This window comes from Apaloderma vittatum, unplaced genomic scaffold (assembly GCF_000703405.1).
Source record: "Apaloderma vittatum isolate BGI_N311 unplaced genomic scaffold, ASM70340v1 scaffold8454, whole genome shotgun sequence".
Taxonomy (NCBI): domain Eukaryota; kingdom Metazoa; phylum Chordata; class Aves; order Trogoniformes; family Trogonidae; genus Apaloderma; species Apaloderma vittatum.
The window spans coordinates 39,385-65,494 of NW_009712078.1; the positions used below are offsets into that span (position 1 = coordinate 39,385).

At 37.5% G+C, this 26,110-nt stretch overlaps 1 protein-coding gene across 1 annotated transcript in view; it reads left to right on the forward strand.

Annotated features, from left to right (window-relative positions):
- The window catches only part of GSTCD (glutathione S-transferase, C-terminal domain containing), a 54,743-nt gene extending 31,348 nt beyond the window's left edge, over positions 1-23,395 (forward strand). The window contains exons 5-11 of the mRNA XM_009867847.1: positions 11,591-11,706; positions 11,902-11,946; positions 12,338-12,466; positions 16,355-16,488; positions 18,297-18,327; positions 22,320-22,389; positions 22,950-23,395. Coding sequence (XP_009866149.1) covers positions 11,591-11,706; positions 11,902-11,946; positions 12,338-12,466; positions 16,355-16,488; positions 18,297-18,327; positions 22,320-22,389; positions 22,950-23,086 — 662 coding nt within the window. The 3' untranslated portion in view covers positions 23,087-23,395. The remainder of the gene's footprint in view (positions 1-11,590; positions 11,707-11,901; positions 11,947-12,337; positions 12,467-16,354; positions 16,489-18,296; positions 18,328-22,319; positions 22,390-22,949) is intronic.
- The last annotated feature ends 2,715 nt before the right edge of the window (positions 23,396-26,110 follow it).

Here is a 26,110-nt window from a genome sequence, read left to right on the forward strand (position 1 = left end):
GCCCTTGTTCTGACCTCTGCAGGGGCCCCATCTCTGGTTCCTGGTGGGGAAGGAGATCTCTTTCTGCAAGAAACAACCTCATAGCCTCTCGTGAACAGTGAATTTGGCAGGAATTAGCTATTCCATTTTCTCAGCAAGATGGTAGCTGTCAGTCAGTATATCAGGCTTGTGAGAGGTTGTCGTGGGTTAGGGCTGGGCTGGCCACTAACACAGACAGATGCTCTCTAACCCCCTCTTCCCCCCCCACAAATGGGAAGGAAAAGGGAATGAAGCAGAGAGACTTTTGGGTAAGAGAAAAAAAAAAAAAACAGAACAGCTTTAATGAAACAGTAATAGAAATAATAGTGGAATGATCAAAGCAAGGAACTATATACAACTATAGATAGTAGCCACTGGGTTTTAGCTAAACCCAGGACAGAGGTTAAAGAAACGATTTGATTCTTCTCTTGTTATCAGGCAGTGACATCTTCATCTAAAGAAATTTTGCAGAAACTGAGCAGCTCCTACCTCACAAGCCTGGATGTTGCTGAGATTTGGTATAGTATCGTGCATGTGTAGAACAGCACTTCCCTTTGGAGTTAGAAACCTGTCGCGGCTTAGGGCTGGGCCAGCCGACTAAAATGCAGACAGATGCTCTCTAACCCCTTCTTCCCTCCCCCCCTGCCCAAAATGGGAAGAAAAAGGGAATGAGGCAGAGATGTAGTGGTTCGGAAAGAAAACTAAAACAGCTTTAATGAAACAATAATAGAAATAATAGTGAAATGATAAAAATAAAGAACTATATATGTCTAATATCGAACCTGGCTGCCCCCTGATAGAAATCACCACTGATGCTGCAGGGTGGGCAGCACCGGGGAAGCCCCAGGCTCAGTGTTGGTCGGGAGCTGGACACGGTAGCTGGATTCAGGAACTCGGGGTCAAAAGCAGGAGATCGGACAGAGCCCTCCTTGGATGCCGACCATTGAGGAAAGAGAACCTAAACTCTCGTGATCACTCAATTTATATTGAATATGACGTATATGGAATGGAATATTCTTATTGGTCGCCTGTTCTGTCTATTTCCCCCCCGGAGGTGCAACCTTTTACTTCCTCGTGACCCCTCTTACTACCCGGCACCCCCAGCGTGGCACACAAGAGCCAGCCGTGGCCTTGGTCACTGTAGGAATAAGTGTAAGCAAGAGCCTTTCTGCATCCCAGTCCCAGGCAGTAACTGTAAACATCAGGCGTTATCACTGCCACTAGCACACACTGTCTGCAAAAACACGCTGCTACCTTCGAAAAGTGCAGCCATTTTAGAAGAGACTGAACTGGAAAATAAAAATCATTGAACAAAATTGGTTTTGTTTAGCTCGAACCAAGATAAAACCTTTTTCCATGTTTAGCACAGCAGAGATTGCTTTTGTCTTTTCCTGTATTCTTCCGTAAGAGTGTTGTCATCTTTCACTTTTTCAGGCCTATACTGATGTACTTTCCTTCACATCTTACTCACACACTTTGTGAAGTGATAAATGGGTTTGGGCACATCAGGAGCATAAGAGAGGCAAAAGGACTGGCTGCTAAGGTAGCACCAACAGAGGAGGTGAGGACAGCAGACCTATATTTAAAGGAACACCACTGCTGTAAAACTGTTACAAGTCTGTCTGCTGTACTGTTTTTGCTCTGACACCTGCTTTTTGAGGGAGATATTTAGCACTCGTACTACCTGTAACATAGCCATTCATACAATCTTAAGATAATTCAGGTTAGAAGGGATCTCAGGCATTCATGTAGTCCAGTAGGGTTGGTTTAGAGGTCCTGTAAGTGCTCATGAATTCTGAACGCGTTGACTTCTCTTCCCTTTGAAGAAGCGGATGTAAGGGAGGAGGGCAAAGGAAAAAAAGGGAGAGGGGTGCAGGGAAGGCAGTATATGAATAAATTAGGGAAAAAGAAGTGAAAGTAGAGTAAATGCACTGTCATTTTTTTCCTCACAGTTCTGTCATGACATATGAAATTTCCTTGAAATACCATGATTGTGTAATATTGCCTGCTTTCATTTTTCAAACAAAGTAATGCCCTAATCTTTGTGATCCTGGAAAAATAGTTTGAAAATACAAATCTCAAAGGCTTCAGAGTTAGAAGAAGGTCGAGCAGGCATTGTCATATTAAATGTGTAGTAATTCAGAATTTTGGAACTGATCTAGTGTTTTGGGAAATATGCTGATATGTAATTTTCAAAAGGTTGCCTTTAACGGAATAATGTGAAAAACTTAAAAAAGCATGGCTCTCATACTAGTGTGGATAACACTCCTTAATTTGAGTACATACAGAGACTTCATAGTCCAGTACAAAAAAGTTTAAAAATAGTGCAAATACTAGTTTAGATGTGTAAAAGTGATAGCTGTTTGTGTTTGGATTGCTTTTTGCTGAGTATTCAGAAGTTATGTTTTGAAGATGAACAACTGGGAAAAAACCTAAAAACTTTTCTAAGTAGAACATAGTTACATTCAGGTGGAGCCCAGCATTAATTTTCATTTCTTTTTACTGGCATGGGTTATTATTTTCTTTTTTTTTTTTGAAGGGGACTTACTCTTTTGTTGCTTAAAATGCTCTAATACAAAAAAGGAAGCAGGCCAAATTCCTGCTTAGGTTGTCAGAGGTCAGTTTTCATAGCTGTCTGACCTTTTTGAACTGTACCAAGATAGTGTATGTGAGATGGAGTTTTTTATGCCTGAAGTGATAAAGCTATTTTGCAAAGCTTGCCTTAATAAAGAGCAGATTGGTTAGTAAGAACAGAAGGGTCTCCTATCTAAAAAAAAACCAATAAAAACTTCTCATGGAGCTCGGTTGTCTTTCCTGTCGTTTTTGTTATTGCCCTATATCTGTGCGTTTTGAACCATGTAGTGTAGCATTCTCTCCTCCTACTTCCTTGACTGCAGATAAAGTATCACCACATTTGATCACAAAAGCCTTTATACAGTAAAAAAATGTGTATTCTGAGGTTTTCTTTTTTGGCATTGACTGAAAGTGGATGCTATACACTATCCAGAAAGGTAGTTTATAGGCTTTATTTGTGATGTTTGGGATTTGTTGTTTTGGGATTTTTTTGCTTCCATGGATGCCAAGGCGGTTATTTTATATGCGTCACCTTAGTAACTTCATGAATGCTGGTAGTTCTCTTAGACTTGCCGGGAACATTCAAACGTGCAAAGTCTGGTCTCTGCAGAATGAAGATTGATGCATTCTGAACTGCGCAGTAACCCGGGTGTTAGCCCCATTCTCCTCAGAGGTTAGTTAAAAACCCAAAGTAACAGAAAACAACACAACTTTCCTGAAAATCTAATAATCATTGTGATGAACTGGAAAAGTTGACACAAATTAATGATGAAAATATCCAGTGATCCTATAGGACAGGGTAAATGGATTCTATGCCACAACAATATAGTAGCAATGTTCTTCATTTAATAGGGATTGCTGCTTTTAGAAATATGAATTGGCGTATGTACCTGTTGCCTCTTAAAAAAAAAAAAAGAAAAAGACGTTTACATGCCCTTTACCAACAAGTAAAGGCATGTGGTGTGTTTCCAAACTTCACAGTTCCAGAATATGTTTTGAAAAACTTCCTCTCGGGTTAAAAAAATATAAATAAAACCCAACAAAACCAAAAATGCCCCTTCTTCTGAACTGCTTGGATAAATGTGGCTGCTGATTGCTTCTATTCATAGAAACATGCTCTGGGTAGCGGGATAACTTTCTGTTTGCTTCAAACAGGGATATTATAAACCGAGAGAGATAGGAAAATGAGATTTTTCTCCATTGCAGACTGATCTATAAAACTGTTTTCCCAGAATCTTTAGCTCATACATTCCTGTGGTAAGAAAGATCAGAATAGTGATTTCCAAAAGTAAAGGAAGAGCAAATGAGTCAATAACAACCCCAAACTCTCTGATCTTAAATCTGATTGAAGAAACGTTTTAGCCTTTGTAAACACCCACAACAATTTAAATACAGTAGACTGGACTTCTGTTTCTGTGAGAACTAAAAAATAATGCTAGATTGTCTTAAGCCATCTATGTAGGAGAGGCAGGAAGCAGATGATTGCTCACCATAGATGCTGTTCTGCTTTACTTACGTTTTCTTTTGAGACTTTTTCAGTGAATAATTTTTCAACTAGCCTGCAAGGTCCCTTTTTTTACCTTAAGTTTCTTCTAATATTCAACTCAAAATTAGGAGAAAGAATGGTTAATGTTCTCCTTTGGTGATACAAATGATAAGCTCATCATCTAATCTGATTTTTGCATAGGAATTTATACCTAGTTAAATAGAGGAAGTGATTTATACTCTGGGGACTTCAGTCATGGCTATATGCATAACAAAACAAAAGAACTGTTACAAGCAGTCTTTGTAACTACAAAACAGTTCTGTCCTAAAAATACTGTTTTGCTTTCTCGGACAGCATCATAGCACCTAGAGAAAGCCCAGGAGGAAGCTGAAGCACGTGTAAATGTGGAAGACGGCACTACGATATGCTTGAATAAGCAGTGAGAAAGATCTGCTTCATAGAGTGCAGTGTAGCACCTTAGAGAGAAACAAGCTGAGAATCCCTAAAAGTAGTAGCAGAGACAAAGAAATTTGGGATTAACACACAGGAATAGTAGACAAAGCAGTGGTAGAGACAAGGGAAAGTTTAACACAAGCGCTAACAAGGCTGTTACTGCTCAAAGAGCCGATACACTTGCCGTCATCTTGTGTAATTGCCACACGTCTTCGATAAAGGCTTGAGCATTTAGTATTCCCAGGTTTTTTTGGAGATCTCTGGCCCCTCTGCCTTTGTATTATGTTACAACTCTATGAGATTATCTGTAGAGCCAAAAAGCATATCCTTTCCCCACCTACAAGCTGTCTTTTGAATATACCTTAGGAAGAAGGTCTTGGAAAGGCAACAAGATCTGAAGAATGAAAAGGGAAAAACCCAAATGTTTACAGTAGTTGTCTCTACAATAAAATATATTTCTCAGTGTGGAGCTTTGGGTGCAGAACTACTTCATACTTTGTGATACTTCAGAGTCAGTCTTTTTTTTCTTAGGATTCTGTTCCCTGGACTTGTAAAATGTGAGTTGGATTCTTGGTCTTAATACATTGCTGCAGGTAGGACAACCAAGAAATATCTCCTTAATATATTAAATATACTAATTAGATACCTATTATAAAGTTCTGTGAAGCAGTTCTGAGTTAAATGTTTCCATTTGCTTTTTGAGGAGTGGGAAAATTCACCTACTGTGCAAATTAATTGTTTACATTTTAAAGGGAACCGATGTAGCAGAAAATGTAAAACCAGTGAAACCTTTTTTTAAGTGATTTGACTGATGTTTTCTTTGTCACTGTCAATTCCAGCAGATTCAATATCCCACATTATAAGAGACATCTTATGACCAAATTCAGCAGTTTTTCATTTCTTGAGTATTTTCAGTCTTGCTTCTCAGTTTATTTTATATCTTCATAAGGTTGCAAAATTTCATTTTATCATGTCAGTGTTTTATTTTAGTATTGGTTTGGATCGGACTTCCTTTTTTGGGTGACTCAAATTTATTCTCCATATTTAGGTGTCTCTTTAATATTTTTCTTAGCAAGGGAAAGGAAGAGATTTCTCAAATCAAGACACAAGATTATTGCTATTGAATTACTTTGGTCTATATGTCAGTGTAACCATACACATACAAATACACAAAATCCCTTTTCAAAACTACTCTGTTAGAGACCAGACTTTGAATGCTGCATTCATGTCAGCTCAAAGTCTGACCCTTAGACTTAATGCACTTAGTAAAGGAGCATAATCCTTGTAAATAAGAAGCAGATTTTCAGTGACAGACACTTTGTAGTCCAGCATCACTGGAAACAGCCAGACTGAATTATTTCACAAGGCTGTGCAACAATAAGGAGATTGGACATAAGGAGAACTATTTACACCAAGCTTGACAAGTGGAGGGCCAAGATCGGTGTTGTTCTACAATCAAGACTGCCATGAAGAGTCAGTTAGGGACGTTTTGCAGTGTTCTTTTTTTACAGCTACTCTGGAGTAAGAGCCTGCCCTATGCCCAAAGCTGAAACCATACTTTGAAGAATGTAACTTTTTCCTTTTACATGGACAGGTTTATATCAATTAGAAGATACTCAAGTCTCTGTACAGAATGTGGTCAGACTTTTGTCTCAACAGGCACACTTTCTTTTCTAGGTCACCTGCTTTGAGTTATACCGAAGTGTAAAAACCACAAACATACTATTTGCTGTATTGAATTAAAAGAAATAATTATCCTATGTGCCCAATCAAAGCTGCCTCCCAGTGTCATCACAAAAGGCGAGGGAGAGGTAGAGGAGAGCTGACGTCCACTTCCCTCTCACGTGCCTCATTGCCATTTTTTGATATAGTACCTGTTTCAGGCTGTGATTGAGCTGGGTCTGTCCCCTGGCAAACTTGTAGGTGATGCCCAGCCAGGGGAGCCCGTCTCCTGCTGCTTCTCCTCTTTCCTCTGGTGTGGTCGTGCAGTAAGAGTAAGAAACAGATGTGGGTGCAGGCGAACAGTCCCCTGTTTGGGGAAGAGAGACAGCAGGTCAGTGCAGTTGAAATGGGTGGCCTCAAGCTGGAAAAAGGGAGGGGCAGGTCTTCAATTTTCAGTACTGGTCCACGCAGATTTAGTTAGAGGGTATTGTTCAAGTAACCAAGGTGACTGCTGGACCACAGTACAGTTATCATCCTTACTAATTGCATTTATTGCAAGCTTTGGTAGTTTTTTATAAGAAGGTAGTATTATTTCTTAGTAGCGAGAATATTTCTTTGTAAATAAATGTCAGCTGAGCTGGCCTCCGTCTGCCTGAATGCTGCGTTTTCAAGCAGTTGCATGGGTACCACTGTACAACTATACTATCTGACAAATACTATATGTAAAAATTAAAACAACACTCATAATGCAAAACCACAACAACCATCCCCAAAACAAAGAAGCAAACAACCCCCACACCTGCCAACAGGTACCAAAAGTAGTGTGACAGGAGATATCAGCTGAGTATTAAGAAATAATTAGAATATGCTAACTTACCATAAGGAACTACCGGGGCGGAGGGGGGTGGGGCGTAAAAAGAGCATTGTCTTCAACAAAACATGTTTAGTGTAAAATAATAAAGTTATTGCTTTTGCTTTACAGTTACTGAGCCTTTTTGATGTACTAAGATTAAATCTCCTTAATCAATATAGCAATAAATATACTCTATCTAAATTTCTGTGAAAAGTAGACTCACATTATCATTTGAATTAGTTAGCCAAGACTTATGGAAAACCTAAGGAAAAGATGTTTGTGTTAAAATGGTGCAAGTATACAAGTCTGCTATATGGAATAGGTGAAGGTGTGTATTGTGTGTTGTATGTAGGTTTTGGTAGCAGTGTTATGACTTCAAATCTGAATCGGATTAAAGTCTTAGAGGTGATATTTGGGTTTTGCTTAATTAAGGAAACTAGTGACTGTTCAAGTTTAACATGAGAAGTATGGAAGTATTATTTGAACACTGAAGGACTGTATGAATTTGAACACCAACACAAGGCAATATAAAAATAAAGGGCTTTTTGCCTTTTCAAAAGTTAGATTTAGTTGTGCCAAAGCACAAGGCTTTAAAGTGCCCCAAAGACTTTAAAGCTCTACTTGACAAGGGCTAAATTAACAGTGATGTTGGATTCATGCAGCCAAATCAAATATTTCTGTTGTGACCATTAATTGAAAATTAAAGTGAATCTTTCTGGGACTGTATGGTAAACTGGCAGCTGCATTCTTACAAACGGAACAAACCATTTTATGGGGACTTCAGTGTAGTGTAGGAAAAGGTCACGTTCTTCAAGGTTTTGCCTTGTAAGGCTAAATTTCAAGCTACTTTCTTTTACTGTTCTTGAAGACAACAGTTAACATTGTTTACCATCACAGGCCTTGAGAAATGCAAGGTGAGCTGGAGTACTTTAGATGTAGAAGTTTTTATTTAAATTTATTTAATTTATTAAATATCCTGTGTGCTGTAATGAAGGACTAATTAGCCATGCTAACTCACTTTCTCTGCAGGGTACGTCATGACATGCCATGTTTCTATATTTGTAACTATCAAGCTCAAAATACAGAGCTAGAGCAGACAAAAGACCTATCAATTCAAGCTTAATTTTCTCGGACTTTCAGTGGAATGTATGCTGCTTATTGTCTGCACATTAAGAGAGGATGAAACCTTGTTTGTTGGTGACCATGAAGAGTTAATTTTCAGAGAGTTTTTAAAGGCTGCAGGCTAGTATTTTTTTAAGTATTTTTTATTAATATAATACTTGAGAGGTTAACTAGTGGATCTGTTGCTGATGAAAACTTACCGTTATACTTTTTGATTTTTAGGGACTCTAGGATCTATTTACTAACTTTGCACAGAATGGAAACTTAATGACTTTTTCAGGAGTTGTATTTAATAGTAATAAATTCCAGATGTCTCAGGAAAACATTAGGGCTGCAGAATAAGAAGAGAAAAGCAGGATAAAGAACTAAGAGCATTTGCATGCATGGCATTTTGTGCTGTTTGAGGCATGGCAGGTGTGGTCCGTCCTTCAGTATTGTGCTGGGAAGTGACTCAGAACATTTATGCTGATGCCTGTTGAGAGGCAGGAACTGAAAATAAAATTGCCCACCTGGGCCCTCTCATAATTAATAAGATTGAAGTTGAAAGTGGATATAAGAGAGTGATACAAAAGTTAACAGGGAAAAAAGCATTTACAACAAGTCTCATTAAATTAATTGTAGCAGTTACTTGAGCTCAGGAAGCCTCAAATTCTGAAGGCTTCCACCAAGGGAGCTTGCAACTTTATACTATAAATGAGCTTTAAGTACTTTTATTACTTGTTGTCACTAAATAGAAAGAAAATTTGTGAAGGTCAAAGTTATTTTTTTAAGGTGGCGCTTGTGAGAACCAACAGCTGTTAAAAATGAGTTGCAGCGTAAGTGAAGCCACCTAAGCTTATGAGGCAAACTTAATTGTGTTCAGACGTGTTTCGGAGAACAGAGCTGACCTTTTATCATCACAGTGTATTTCTAACTAAGGAATTCTGTGTTTTGGCTGCCTTGAGATTAAAACGGGCAAGTCCATACTGAATTCCTTGAGACAAAAAACTGTGTTTATGCTTTTATGACACATTTGGAAAAACCATTTTTCTGTTTTTAGCTGAACTTGAAATTTTAGCAGTACAGGAGTTATGTCCCTGCTTCCTTGTTGCTAGTTCATAGAATCATAGAACCATAGAATGTGTTCGGCTGGAAAGGACCTTTAAAAGTCTAGTCCAACCGCCCTGCAGTGAGCAGGGACATCTTTAGCTAGATCAAGTTGTTCAGAGCTGCATCAAGCCTGATCTTGAATGTCCCCAGGAATGGAGCCTCCACCACTTCTCTGGCAACCTGTGCCAGTATTTCTCCACCCTGCCTGCTGCTGCTATCTACTCGTTCTGAACCTGCAATATCACAAGAGTAGATTTATGCTGCAGTTAGAAGTGTGCACGCAGTTTATAAAGCAAGCTAATTTTAAGCTGGCAGTTAGGGTTTTAGCAGTTAGGGGCTGAACAGATGTGTGAAAGGCTAGCTTGCCCTAAACACAAGGCTGTCAGAGCAGTGTTGCTGCCAGTGACCAAACTGGGTTGTTTAAAAGAAGCTCAGATTTACTGAGCTGAGCTGCAGTCACGCCTCTTACAGCTGGGTGTACTTACTGTGTGTGGACAGCTTCTAGTGGGCTTCTGCGGAAGCTGTATCTATTGGGCACTCTGGACTTGCTTGGCTGCTCACCTGCTTATCATATTAAAGGATCAAAATGTGACTCAGTTTCTTGCTGTCTTCATAAAAGGGGAGGGCATCTAGTCATTTCTGTTTTGGAGCAACAACTATTTTATTAAGTACTTTATCAAGTAGTATTGAAAATCAAACCAAACTGTTGACTGATAAAAATAAGCCCAAGTAGTATTATGAAGATTAGAGTCCCTATTATTTTTACCCCCCTTGCCACAGCTGTTTTTCAGGTGTCAGGGATATAGCAGACAAATATGTTAGATTTCTTGATTCTTTTCACTTATTACTCTGGTAACTTCAGTTAGATTAAAACTGTGTACAAGACAACAGTTACATTTTAAATCTCAAGCAGTCCATTGTGTTTGTGTGAGTACGTGCACTACACATACATGTGCACAGGGAACATGCTTATGTGGTTTCTAGGTGTAGGATTTTCTAGGTATTAATCTCACGGTACCTATCTAACACATAAATTTAATCTCACAAGCTGAATTTCTAGCTCAAACATCATCACAGCACTTGATTTTGCACATGCTAGAATGTCTCTTCCATTGACTACAGTTAAAATTGTGTAGGTGTCGAGACCATTTGAGCATTTTATCTGTTGAGTTTCTTCAATTTGATGGATTCTTTGTAGTGTGAAATGTTACAATTAAATAGAATACAAAAGAATACATTTTTAAGGATAGAGATTTAAACACCAAAGAGGACAATAAATGCATTTATGATGGTCATGATGAGAATTGAACTGCTTTTGTAGTAATCAGAAAACTTCACTAATTTGTGGGTTTTATTCTAAACTACTCCTCAGTGCTGGAGAAAATGTATTTTTAATAGACAAAGGTAATGAATTTAATACAAAAATGAGAAGTGTCCATACGGAAATGTAATGTAGTGCTCCAAGTAGGAAATATGTTCATATTTTAGAGAACATTAGGATTATTTGGTACACATAAACCTCCTTCATGAAAACTCATTCAAGAGAGTTGTTTCAGTACCTTTTTTCTAACTGTAAAGATGAACCTTATGAATATTTTTACTGTCACTGTATATGTCAAACTGGTTTCTGTACAAACAAAAACTATTAAATAGGTCCATGAGCACTCTGTTAGCTCTGCTGAAACAAAATGCATCTAAAATAATTATATCTGAATCAACTGTATGTTGGACTTCACCAAGCACGTTTGAAAGAAATTAATGGGATTTTTGTTTCTAATTGTGGTATAGATGTGATCCCAAGCCAGACAGTGCTATGCAAGAGTAGTTGCTTGAAGAAGTACCCATTGAACACACAATCATTTAAATAAACAGGGCTGCTTGTTATGGAAAGTGAAAATTGTCAGGAGAAAGACTATAACTTTTCAAAACAAGACACTTAAGGATAGTGTATAGATATAGTAAATAGGGATTTATTTTGGCAACCTTACTGTGAATGAGTTTGAGCTCCGTTTCTGGGCATGATTCACAGGCTAGAGCTTACACTGATTTGATTATATTAAGTTTATACGAGTCTGTTTCCAAGGAACAGCAACATTAACATTAGCAACAAGAACTGGAAAGTAAATTTTTTTTAATATGCTTAAAGTATAGAGAAAGCTCTAACAAATATTTGTGAATTGAGCTCAAAGTGCATTTGTGCCCAAGTGTTTCAGCCAGATATTAGTCTCAGCCATAAATTTAATTTCCAATGCTTTGCTGTTACTCATTTAAAATTACCAGTGTTGAGAACTGCTGATCACTGCTTCAGGCATTTTTTCTCTTGTCATCCCTAGGAAGGATGTCTAGAGACCGGGCTCTGAGGAAGCAGCAGCAATTGAATAATTTGGTAGCAGCAGTGACAAAACTTGCTAAGCCTGGAGATGTGATTGTGGATTTTTGCAGCGGAGGGGTAATGTATAGTTTTGTTTACATGATGCAGTTTCTTTCATCTTTCATCTTTGTGCTTCTAGGTGGTTGCTGCCACAAAGCAAAAGTAAAAATGCTGAAATTTTAGCTTCTTTCAAAGGTTCTGTCACTGTTTAGGGGATGCTCATCAGCAACAGGGCACACTGAAAAGTGATTTTTCATTTTTTTTTTTCCACAGGGCCATGTTGGAATTGTTCTTGCTCATATGATGCCATCATGTCAGGTAAATTCTAAATAAAAGATACAGACAATATGAAATTTTGGTCTGTGATAATCATCTTGAAAAGAAGACATAGTTGTCTTGGCACAGGTCTTTTTATGTTTGAAATGTGAAAATTTTTATTGTGATCCCAAATGTGTGTGTTGCTTTCCTGAGACAACAAAAGTTATAGCAAAATTATAAATTGTTTGCAAGCTAATTGATATTGGCAAGTATTAAATATTTCTCATTGTTTTTGGGTTTCCTGCTAATCATTTTTGAAGATCTCAAGCTCTGCCACAAGTAATTTAGAAGTTTTCTCAAGTAAACTATGAAGTTTCGTGCGTATTGGTAATATTGTACTTCAGTTTCTCAGTACCATTTTGCCTTGCTTTCTCCTGTGCATGAAATCTAGGTGATACTCATAGAAAACAAAGAGTTGTCTCTGATCCGTGCTAAAGACAGAAGTGATGAACTAGGTTTAAACAACATTTGGTTCATTCAAGCGAATTTGGACTATTTTAATGGGACTTTTAACATTGGGGTAAGTGATTAAAACTTTTTCACTTTGAAATTTCAGTGTCTGGTTTATTATTCTTAACTGAAATATCTGAAAGAAAAAAAAGTATGTATGTCCTTACAGACAGTTATGTTTGATGCTATGAGGAGTACCCTTGTTATATTACTCTGTATTGGGTTCCTTTAGTATTTCTTGCAAATTGGCATCACTTCTGTATTACATGGGTGAAGAAGGAATCGCCTGCTCCAGTCAAATACAAAAATATGAGTGTAGCCCGACCATGTTGAAAATAAGTGGAGTAGATTCTTGGTTTAATCATGTTATTTTAAAATCAGTGATTCATTAATGAAGAAAGTTTGGACAATGGAAGAAGACTACTCTGGCTCAAATTAAGCCTGAAGACAGTAAAGTGAGATCAGAAGTGTAATTGGGTGATGGTAAAAGCATTTTAAGATAAAGAAAACAAGACTACATGATGCAAAACTGAGAAGGAACCATCATAACAGAGAGAATGTTCCAATAATGATATACATGTGTATTCAATGTGTAAAGTATACTCGAGCTATATGTATAGCCTGAACGACAATGAGATTAGTGTCTGCTTCAGGATTCTGCAGCCCTAGTGAAGAGTAATGCATAAGTAGTCTTTTGTAACTTGGTAAAGATTCCTGTCTTCCAATTTAATATTCTGTTAACAGAATATGAACTTTTCCAGCAAGCCCTAAACTTTCAGTGTGAGTCTGTTCTTTAAGTCATCCATCTAAGGGCCTGTTTTGGCTACAGCTGAGACTCTTTAATGCTGAAGGTTTATGGTACGTGAGTAGGGCTGTTTAACTGTTTGGTTGGTTTATTTAATAAAAGAGAAGAAATACAGTGCAGAAGAAAGAGGAGAAAATAAAACATTTCAGCCCAGTCATTCCAAGTGTAAGTTTCCAATTCTCTTGCTTTATTTCCTGTGCTACATTGTCATATAAATTTATTGAAAAAAAAAAAATCAGGATCGTATGAGTAACTTGCTGAACTCTGTGTGTGAAATATGTAAGAGCTCCGATTTTGTGATTATTGCAGCTCCTGTCTTCATTTTTTTGGGGTCTAACTTTAAGGTTAGTACTAAGTTAAATATCTCCATGGAGTTTTTATTTAATAAAAATATTCTCTCAAGTTTTGTGACAAGAAAAAAATTTATATGTCAGACAAATTCACTTGGAAATTCTTCATTTTCAGGTCTGTGATTTCAGTTCCTTTGACTTGATTCTGTAGTCTGTTCAACAGACGAACCTGGAGCGTCCCATTTTGGGAGACATATATCTATCTATCTCGGCTTCAGAATTAGCTCAGGATTAGCTCATTAACTCAGGATTAACTTTCCTGTGCAGCCACATTTAAGACAGAAGCTGGCTGATTTAGTGACCGGTAGCACAAGTATTTAGCATGTTGGAAGGTAAAAGTTAGCTGCTTTTGTATCATTATGTCATGAGCACATAATTTTGTCTGATACAAAACCAACAGTGTAACGCTGTAACACGTAGATATGTACAGAGTTTGGTAATGCACTGTTTCTAAGCCATTCTTCACCTACATGATTTCCACATTTTCAGTAAAACAATACCGTGTAAATATGAAGGTGGACACAACAATAAATTCACTGGGTATAGTACTTGAAATGTGAAGTGCAATAGAAAAATGAACACGACAGAAGTAATAATTTCTCTGCTTTTGCTTTTAGCCTAAAATATGTTTAATGTACTTTAATTGCCTTGACATTGATTCTGCATTACTTGGCTATTTTATTATCTGCCAGAACTTGAAAGGCTGGTTAAAAATAAAATTTCTGCCCTTATGAATTGTTAGGATGAGAAAGATCGGGGTTCTGAAACCACCTGTTTGAGTGCCAACTGTACTGGTACATCGTACTCTTACCTGTTGTAGCACAGCCACCAACCACGATAAATTTTAGTCTAAAAGTGAAAGTTTCCAAATATTTGAATTTAGTGTTCATTTACATGCCAACACCCAGAGGAGTCTTTGAGGTCTTTGTTGTTTTTCATATGATTATAGCACTCGGTTATCTCAGCAAATTTGTGAGACAAGTTGAAAAGTTCAAGGTTTGGGTGTGTGTGTGGGGGTGTATCTTTGAGTGTATTGGATTCTTTCCTCTTTAAGATCATGAAAGGGAACCTGAGGTTTCACGAAGCATTCTTCTCCGTTGCTTTTCTGTGTGTGTTAGGCTGCTCTGGGGGGCTGTAGAGTCAGAGGAGTAATACAGGGCGATGATCTTGCACTGCTTTAGCTCTGTTGCTCTCTTCAGGGGCAACTCTGTTTTCCTGTGTCTAGAGATGTTTGTTTGTTTTTTTTAAGATAGTGATTTTGATATATAGGCTATCCCGAGTAAGCTCTGTCTTGAATTTTGTGATTTTTTTACTTAACTAAATTGATTCTGAGAAACCTAAAGAAAAAATGAGTTGCTGCAAAAGCTCATATAGGCTCAGCAAAGCTAGTGATTTTATTTGCTGCTGTTTTAAGGTCTCTATTCCAAATGCGTGGAGCAAAGCAAAGGTCTTTGTTTTCTGCTTGGATAAATGAATAAGTATCATATTCCATGACAGTGTAATAGCTGTGATATTAAGAATCTGTTTCTGATGATACACTAATTTTATTTTTGTTTTAAATTCACATGAGCGGAAAACTTTCATTGTGAAATTCTCCTACTAATTTTTTTTAAAGTTCTCCTTGAGAGAAGAACATTTGTTACCATCTGTGTGCAGTTATAGTTCAGTTGATGATTAATGGTCTGCTCAGCTGAGCTTACATCAATCAGTCTGCAAACAAAAAAGTCTTTATCTATATCTGAGAGCAAAGTTTTTATCTCCCAATTGCTGTACCTTGAACAACAACTTTGAACCCTGAAATCTGAGCTTTGCAGTTCTGAACCTTTTTCTGAAATTTTGAGTGAAAAAAAGCAAACAATGCAGTTTTACAAATCCATACCACTGTATAAAATTAAAAATGTACCTTAAAAACGTCCTCAGTTTAATGAAAACGTAGAGCAATGTGCATGCACTAGGCCTACTCTTTCAGCCACCGAGTCCCTGGAAGAAGGCAGAGAAAGTGATGCCTCTGTTTCACCTGGCCCGTTTGGTATCACAGGCATTGATAGGAGAGAGCTGCTCACCTTTCCTTGCAATATATCAAGTACAGCAATAACTTGCCTTTCTGTGGGAGAACAGGAAGGATTTGGGTGCAACCTGTGCGTTGTGCAAACACACATCAATGCTTGCAGGTAGCTGTTGTGATGGAATGGCATTCTAGTTTTAGAGAGCCCATCACTACGAAAGAAGAGAACAATAAGGGAAAAAAAAGGATGGCAAATTTTATTTGATAATTCTCTCCACCCCCTAATGTTTACCTTCTAAAATTTTTACACAATACTTCGCAATGAAATGATTAAAATTTATGTGTAAGTGTTGTCCTTTAAATATAAATTTTAGGTGTATCTGTTACTTCTTACTGCTGAGTTGAAATCCAGTTTTGAAATAGTTTTATATATTTCTAAGTATTTTTTGCTTGACAAAACATTTTGACTAATCATTACAGTACTTCTTTTAATATATTTCTGGACATTCATTTTTAATTTATTTGATATCACAATGCCACAATACAGTACACCTTGGTTAGCAACCCTTGTTCAGCGTTGATGGTTCCCTTGTTAATGGAACAGGCCATAAATTTTCCTCACCATAGATATGAAAGAGAGGAATGAAAAATTCAGGCGTTTGGTGTAACAGATTTCACTGCAAAAATTCCTCGTATATTTAACTCAGTCAACCAAAAAAATACTGCAGCAGGATTGTATTTAGCATATTGCAATAAACAGCGTGCTTGATTCTTTGGTTTTTGTTTTTAATGTTCTAGGTGGCTCTGCACGCGTGTGGTGTGGCAACAGACATGGTGATTGAACACTGCATCAAGGCACGGGCAGCCTTTGTCATCTCCCCGTGTTGTTATGGCTTCATTCAAAACACAGTGAAGTTTAAATATCCACGAAGGTAAACTAAAGCTAACAGGATAACCTTTAAAAGATCAACTTAAATGAAAGAAGTAAATACTAAAATGAGTGTAGAGTTAATCAAGTGAAGATCATTGCAAGTATCTACAGGCTAAATTGATTCACAGTTCTAATGCAACTGTTTCCTGCTGTTTCTCTTTGCAAACCTATCCTGAAAGGGAGACAGACTGGTAATTCCTGGTTTATTTTTTTTCTGGATTTATCTATTCATATGTCAGAAGACTTTATACCATCAACAGAGTATATACAGCATGTGGGAATCTGTATAATATGCAGACCTTTACCTTGAAATCACAATGTTAATAGAAAACTCATGAAAATTACTATAAGAAGGGGAATTGACATTTTAATGTTGGAGAAGGATGTAAGCAATCAATCAGCTTAAATAAATGGATCTGCTTTATACCACAGTTTACTGCTTGAAAACTCTTCTGATTTATTCCCAAGTAGGCAAGTTCTCCTGTATTTCAGTTCATACTTTTACTACTTTTGCCTGTCTAGATATTTTGTCTTCTTCAAATCTGCCATGTTGGAGATTCTTACATATTTTAGGCTTAAGAGTTTTAATGCCTTTGATATAAATAAAATATAAAAGGTAAGCATAAAGTGGCAGAAGGGAAGAGACTAACAACTTTCTGAGGCAGAGTTAGGTGGGGCAAGAGGTTTGTGGGTTTATTTTTCATAAAGCTGAGCTTTGCCTTTTGGGTGTCCACGATGAATCAGATTTAATTCTAGTAGGAATTACAATGTTGTCTTAGGGTATATGTTTGCAAAAATAAGAACTAAAACATGCCATCATAAGGAATCAACGAAAGAAGCTAAAACATGTCGACTTGAAAAGAATCAACAGATCTTATGCATCCATGTTAAATATTTTTCATATTTTTCTATGATATCAAAGTATGCTGTCACAAGTGCGTGGAGAGTAAATATCTAAGTTTTGTCACTTTGATACACTTTGCATTTAACTGTTTTCTCAGCCAATTTGATTCTTCCATCTCTTTCTATGTGTCCCTTTTGGTTTTATCTTGTGACACAGTAAACCAAATAAGTATTCTTAAGGAATAGGCAGTAAAATTTTAAGCCTTCTAAAAGTAGCAGGCAAATAGCTTTTCTCTGTTGACATTTTTTAAAACTTGACTGGATACTGTTTAACTTTTGACCAGTTATTTTTTTAGATCATGAAGACTGAAAATGCTTACTGTGTTAGAAAACTTTTGTTGCTGTAGAACTTGCAAAGATGTAAATCATGAGTTTGTCTTTGCTAAAATTTTGAATCTAATGTTGTAAGCCTATGTAGAAAATTATCAACCCTAGCTCAAGCCACATTTCAGGGTTTTCTTTTTCTTTTTTCCTTATATGATTTGGTCATGAAACATGATGGCCTGCCCAGATCCTCATATTGCCTGAGTTCTACACTGAACTCCATTGTAGGGACACCTTGCTTTTGTGATACAAAGTTTGTGCAGGTCTAGGGGTTGTGTACATGTAATAGAAATTATTAATGTGACAACATGGAAATGCCAGTAAATCTGTGTAGGCATTTGTAATGATTTACAGAGAGAAATTTTTAATTAATACAATGGAAAAAGCAAAAAACACAAAATATGCGTTTCCTGGTTTTCGTGAAATAGAACTCTGAGGGTTTCTGGTTTTTTGTTGTTTTTTTCTGTAGGATACAGATACTGCTATTTTGTTCAAAATGTGTTCATGTATGTAATTATTGCTTCTGTTTTCCACCTCTGCTTTTTTAGATGTTAATTGAGTTGGTCTATCTTTTTTTTTCAGTCATCAATTCAAAGAAGTTTTGTCCTACAAGGTATGTGAAAGGTTTAGGGGTGGGAAGGAGAAGGCTATATGCAGTTTCCTGTGTTTCACTGCATCTTCTTAACAGATGAAATATAAATGGCTATCTTTTAGTTGCAAGGAGGAGCATATGTTACATGAAATGTTTGTTAGTGGTGCAGATGTCATTGTGTTGCTTTTTCTCCACAGTCCAATTTTAAGGCTTTTTTCTTCAGTAAGAAATTGTTTTTCAACAAAAGAACTTTTAATCGTAACGTATAAGTGAGCCATTTCTAAGATACTTCAATATGTATCGGTTAGCAGTTACAGAATACTGGTTTATTTAAGTCTTAAATGCAACTGTTTATACTGTGGAAATGTCATCAATGATAATTTTTTAGGTAAAATTATTGCTTTTATAGATACTGTTTTCTGGTAAGCATTTGTTTACTTCCTCTAATTTGTGTCTAGAAGATTGGATGTAGTTAGTAGGAAGAGCTTATACTCATTAGCAAGAATTTTATACAGTGTTGTTTTAAAAACTTTGATCAATGGGATTTCAAAAATACTCAAATGTGTTTTGAACCTGAGGAGGTAGTCTAAGAGAAAAGTGGGAGAAAGAATCAATGAGGTGTGCAGAACTGACAGAATGAAGATAACAGTGGGGGAGTGAAAAAGGACAAGAGCAGAGGTGGGCAACACACAGCTGTTACTGCTCTGTTGAGCTTTGTCTGGTGTTTAAAGTAGTTAATGGTGAGCACCCAGAAATTTGACAGTTAGATGCACTGAGTGTGGCACTGTTTCCATTGGAGAGAAGCAAGGCTACATAAAAGCTTTCCGAAGTTCACCTGTCAAATGCTAGGCAAGAGTCTAGGTGTTTACAATACCGAAGTGAATTTTGGTGATGCAGAATGTAACAGAAATATGAGAGAGAAATGATATGTCTAACATGCAAATGTTATGGGGGACAGTGAGCATAGCAAAGATGCTCTATGTAGCAGGAAAATGGAGATTATCCTTTTTAATCTTAAAGTAAGAGGGCATTAAAATTTTTCAGAAAGTTTTCCAGCCATCTTATGTAGGAGAGTTCAGTTATCTTGTAATACACTAATCTTACCTTTATGACAGTCTGGTTTATGTACACTTTGCTCATTTATATGGAAAATAGATGTCCATAGATTGAGATAATGAAGGCGGTGCAACGGATTTGGATTTGCCATTTTTTTTTTCCCTTGATTAACATTCTTTTCAACACATATATTTCTAACACATAATCATGAAGAACTTAGGTTTCAGTTCAGAAAAAGTTTATTTACTAATGTATTATTAAAAGTAGATCCGTTGACCAATGCAGAGGGAGATGGTGACAATTATAGTCAAGGATGCTTGGATTAGGATAGTGTGTATAATATCCTCAGAACTCACTGAATTATTCTTCTTAATCTGTTAATCCATGGAGGTTTAAATCACAGGATTTGTTAACACTATAGAAGTTCCATTATTTTATTTTCTGTGTTGCAGAAGAGTGCAGGGGTCAAGGACAGTGCTAAAAAATTGCTGGTTTTAACAATGTTAAGAGTCTATACAAATGGTCTAGGCTGGTTGGTGCCTCAAATAATCCTAGTTATAAATAACTTTTGTTATAAAGCTAGCTGTATGCGTTTTTATATTTCATATTAATAAATAAGTACAGGTTATTGGCTAGTAGCCAGAGATGTCACCTGTAAGCCAGGCGTTGTCTGTGTCACCCCCCTCCAGTTCCCATTTTAAATTAATTTCTCTTATCTTTCATTTTAGTGATAGCTAAAAAGACATCCAGAAGTCTGGCAACTCCAAAACTTTTTTTGATGAGAACATTATGTTGCAATTCATTATTTTATAGCTGCAAAGAATTAGGTTGTGAGAGCTGTAGATTTGTACCCTGATGCGTTTTGAGAAGCTGTTTGTCAAGACGCTCTCTTTATAGTAGAATTGGAAAGTAAAACTGAGTAACTTTGCACACACAGCTTTAAAAACTTAGTAGGAACTGAAGGTGTGGGTGTTCTAGTAAGCAAGTTAAATGTTTATGTACACCCAAAGTTTGAGCAGTTTATGATTATTATCTTCATTATATTAGAAATGCTTGTCTTATTTTTGCCAACAGGGAATGCCAAATGACAGGGTCATGGGAAAACGATTTAATCATAACTTAGGCTCTCGTTTAACTTTTTGGATTATCTCTGTAGGAAGTCAAGGCGTTAGAGTCAGTCCAAATTTTGAGGTTTAGTGGCAAGGCTTACCTTGTCTCTGGTCTGGTCAGATGAGCTGAGAACCTGATGTTGCAAAAAGCTGATTTATGCTGGGTGCCTGAAGGCTGGTCAGGGATTCTGTGCTGATGTGGATCTTTTCCCTCTGCTGTGAATCCCTCTTTTTCTCCCCAAGCTGCCTAGTGCTGCTGCTTCTCTCCTTACAGCAGCCATATTGCCTGTGGCTCTCCTTCTCTGTTCTCCTGAAGACATCTTGGTTTAAAGTTTTCAGCTCCTTTGTACTACAAAACCAGCCACATTTGAACTGAAGTGACTGGGCATTACACGTTTAAGTCCTAAACAGGTTATAACACGTTCTCATTTTGCTTGCATATTTCTTATGGAGCTGTGAGCTGAAAACCTTTTGTGAATAAGCTGTACTAAGGAACAAATATCCCTGCATAAAGATATTATAAAGTCATTTAAATGAGTATCAAGTAGTGGTGATATTTTATAACATGTGGGCAAGCCTTTTTGTGGTCAGGTGTCTATTCAGTTTATGAATTGGATGGCGTGTACTGTGGAGGGAGTTACCATCTTGATTTAATACAAAAATGGAATTCCATTCAGTTTTTTTGTGAAATGAAGAATTCTGGATCTTTATGTCCCCCTAATAAAAAGCTAGAGTTAGTATCCTTACTTCAAGATACTGAAGGAAGCTGAAGTATCCTTACGTGAAGTTGCTCTCCATCTGTTACAGGAACTAAAATGGTCTGATTTACTCTGTCCTCTACTTAATATTACTGCTGTCCCAAAGAGCATAGCTGTCATTAGAGCATTAATTTCATTGCTACACCTTCATGACTTTTTCTCTCACTATCAGGCTAACTTGCCTTCCTTGGCTTCACTGGTCTTTGAGAGACCATTATGTTAGCACGGGAGGTGGTTTTTGCAGGCAAATGAGGATGAGCTGTCAGCTTGTGTGGTGATCTAAGCAGGGGCTGAGGTGGCCGGGCTAACCCTCCACTGCACCATAGTCCTGGGTGACAAGACAAGGAAGAAATCCACAGCAGCTGTTGTAGAAGCCCCTGCCGAAACTTCAAGTGGTGCAGCAATAGCTTGCAAGTGAATTGTGCTCATTTTGATGTAAGAAATGTTCCTATTCACAGCCAGATACTGTTTGCCTTCAGGTTCAGTTTTGCCTTCAGGTTCAGTTTTGCCTTCAGGTTCAATTTTGCCTTCAGGTTCAGTTTTGCCTTCAGGACCTTCTGAGTTGATCCTGAATGGATTTGGCAGAGCAGAGGAAGTTTGAGTTACAGGGTGAACATTCTGGGATTCAAAATTGCTGCTTGGGAGAACTGTGCAGTAGTTCAAATCACCTCTAAGAATTTTGTCTTGACTGCTTATTGATATGGGGTTGCTTTTAGCCCAATGACTGTGCTAAAGAAGGTTCTATTGCTCGTTGGTAATGGAGGGCAAAATCAGTCTGCAGTATGTCTTTGAGGAATGCTATCTTGTGTATATTGCATCCAATTCAACTGCTGCAGAGAATTAGAGAAAATTAGAGAAACAAATACTCACGAGTAGAAGTGTTATTGTGGTTACAAATACTTGATTTACACACATTTACAAGCCAAAGCAGTATCAAAATGAAGATTTGCAGACAGATAATTTTTCTAGAAATAGAGTATTCACTATGATGGCACTTTTGGTACTTCTAAACGTTTAATTAGATTTTTCCTACTTAATTTGGAAAAAGAAAATGCTGCTCTACTGATTTTTTTTTTTTTTTTCCTCCTAGGAGCACATGATCCTTTGCAGATTTGCAGATCAGACAGCTGTTCAGCTTCCACCTGAACGCAGGCTAATTGGTATGAATTTCTGTAGCTGTTGTGTAGTCTATCTTAGTAATGAATTTACTGTGATAAATAAAGGAAGTAGTAGTATATTTATGAACAGGACATTAGGTTGCTGTCTTCATATACTTGAAAATGTGTTTTTCTTCACATTTCGCCTCTTGCTGTTCTGAACTATGGTATAAAATCCAGTTATGGTTATAAAGGGAGTAGAATTTTGGGAATTCAGAGAGCTAAGGGGTAAAGCAGACATTTATTGCTTCCTGTAGCCTTTACACTAATGCATGACTTTTTTGAGAATACTTAAAAATAGTTGTGCCTGTTATGTTTCTCCATATATAGTTAATAATCCTTCTCAAGATGTTTGCTGAATGAGGGTTACAAATCACAGATGTGATTTAGAGCTATTAATGACTGTCTCTTTGAAGTAAACCAGATTATTTTTTAAAATAGATACAGAACTTTTTTTTAGATGACTTACTGATGTGTATTCTTGACACTGAATATTGAAGTGCACGTTTTTTATAATGTTTCTACGTTTTTAGTTTCCGTGCTCTCTTTTGCTCTCATTTTAGGAAAGGAGTGCATGGGGCTTGTGGATCTGGATCGGGCGTGGGCTGCAGAAGAACATAACTACTCTGTCCAGGTTATATCCATGGAGCCAGAGAGTTGTTCTCCAAAGAACAATATGTTGGTGGGCATCCCTACTTAGAATGTGAAACTTGCGTTTGATTTGAAGTTGAACATAAATCTTCAGTGCGTAAGGACATCCAGCAGATAGAAGCATAGCTGGGAACCAGACACCACACATCTTGAACCCATCGCATTCGGAAGAGGAAGCAGCACAAAAAGTCTTAGAAAGTGAACTGCATGCAGAGCCTCACAAATCGTGCTTGTCATGTGTCATGAAGCAACTTTTGGTTCTCTTACTGCGAAGTTTCTGGATCTAACAACTGTGCATGGAATCATTTCCATCTGTAAAAGTTTAGAGAAAGTTTGTCTCATTGAAAGGAAGGTGATTGCATTCATGGTCAAAACTGCATTGTGTTCAGAAGCAGAGCTGTTATCAGCCAATAATGCAGATTACTGGAGGAATGGAAAAGATCAGATTGATGGCGTTAGTGAAGAAGGCTGTGCGATAGGGAGTGGCTTCACTTTGCTAAAGAATTCCATACTGCTATAGGAAATTATTTTTAATAAATGTTCATTGCAACCCTTTGGGCATCATTCTGCTTATCAAAAATATATTCTAACTTACCCATCTTTTTAAATAGATTTGTAAGTTATCTTTAAAGATTATACAGGGATTCTGTAACCAGGCATTAGAAAGTATCTTTAAATAAAGCAAGCCCCTAAATATCCACTGACCAAATAACGGGCGCTGGTGATGATGTCAGTGACTGGATACTTCACTGCCACCTCTGCTGGTTGAAGTGTATTGATTCCCATTCTTAAGAACCTTGCTGTCAGAAGAAATTTTTAAGGACATTTCATCTCTCTATATACATCTTTATTCATTTTATATTCAGTTTAAAATTTGAACTAAGTTGCAGTTATTTAACCATTTGGAAAGATCAGCCACAGTCATCTTACTGTAAAATGAAAATAAATCTTTCTCTGTGCTCTGATTAGTAGGCAGTTTTCTATCCTAATTAACAATCATCTGTTGATATTAACACGATGGAAGCTTGGTCAATGTGAACATACCTTCAGTACTGGAGGAAAAAAAGAATTCTGATATCTCTAAAAGGTCTAAATACTTGGCATTTTTTAACATGAAGGAAAGTGCACATGAATTTGGAAGCACAAATATGAGCAAGTAGATATGAATTCATACCTTTATCCTGAGTTCTTGAGTAGATAATGAGGGAGTACTTTCTCTGAAACTTTTTTTAGTTACAGGAGTAACTGAAGGTTGAAAGAATGTATAGCAAATATAAAATATATAACAATACCAATTGCCTCCAGGATTTTCTCTCATACTTACCCAAAGAGAACTCAGCTTTTAAGATAGCAGTCTGTCAAGTCTGAATATTATTCAGATTAAATTACTTTATTTAGAACTCCAGATACTATGTCTGGAGAAGATGTCTCTTCATTACCTTTTTGTGCTGGAGGAAGAACTCATCAAGATAAGACACCCGATGCAAGCTTTGATGCTGCTTACAGGAAAGATTTTCAAAATTTTCTGCTCCAGCCAGTGGGTACCAGTATGAGTGTTTTAATTATGGTGATGCTTACTATTTGGCGCATAGTCTGATATTATGCAGTAATAAATAGCTTTCAGTAGAGCAAAACTCTGTGCTGTTACATGCTTCAAAATTTCTACAGTATTTGTCAGTTATAGCTTTTGGATCTACAGAAAAGGAGAAGGAATACACCTGGGATGTGCCATAGGAAGCAAGTGTGCCATACAATAAAAGATAAAAATGGCTTTTTTAACAGGAAAACCTAATATTTCTTGGAAGCAGAGGTGGAGAAGGAGCCTTATTTGGACAAATGTCCAAGAGGTTATTAGGCACTTAACACAGTCAAGAAAAATAGCTAAAGCCACACAAGAATCTCAATACCAGTATCTGTTTTGTATATGGTTCTTTTTCCCGTTTTTTTTAAGCACGTGTCTTCATGTCAGCTAGTGCTGGATTTATATGCATCGTGACATTGTGCTTGGATGAGCCAAACTATAGAAAGTGAGATTTTTTTCATTCTTTTTTCCAGAGATCAGGGATATTTTGATGGCATCTTGTAATATCCATAATGTAGTTGGCTTACAGGATAGTGAGACTGCTTCCCATTTTAATACTGTTTTGCGAGCTTGTCACTATTGGCATCAATGGGCTGTGGTTTCTTCTCAGGAGAACAGAATCTTCCTCATGTCTAAAGATGGAGTTACCTTTCTATAAATAGGAAAGCCTGAACTATACGTGAAGTGAATTGGTGTTTTGTTCATTGAAAACTGAAGAGAAGCAGATGAAAAAAGTGTAAAAAGCAGAAGATACTTTCAGCAAGCGAAAATAGCTAATTTCCCACAGATGAGTAATTTGCGCTTTAATGGATATATGCAGGTGAGCTTGTGCAAACCTCATGAAGTTCAACAAGGCCAAGTGCAGGGTCCTGCACCTGCACTGGGACAATCCCAAGCACAAATACAGGCAGGACAGTGAGTGGACTGAGAGCAGCCCAGTGTAGAACTTGGGGGTGTTGGTTGATGAGACGCTCAGTATGACCCAGCAACGTGCACTCACAGCCCAGGTGGCTAGTCGCATCCTGGGCTCTATCAAAACAAGCCTGGCCAGCGGGTCAAGAGGCGTGATTCTGCCCCTCGGCTCTGTGCTGGTGAGACCCCACCTGCAGTCCTGTGTCCAGCTCTGGAGGCCCCAACACAAACAGGACATGGAGCTGTTAGAGCAAGTCCAGAGCAGAGCTGTGAAGATGATCAAGGGGCTGGAGCACCTCCTCTGCGAGGACAGGCTGAGAGAGCTGGGTCTGTTCAGCCTGGAAGAGAGAAAGCCCCAGGGAGACCCTATAGTGGCCGTCCTCCAGTACTTATAGGGGGCCTACAGGGAAGAAGGGGAAGGGAGTCTTTGTCAGGGAGTTCAGTGAAAGAGTTAACGATTTCAGACTGAAAAAGAGTAGATTTAAATTAGATGTTAGGAAGAAATTCTTTACTGGGAGGATGGTGAGCACTGGAACAGGTTGGCTCAGAGAAGTTGTGGCAGCCCCCCCCCCGGCAGGG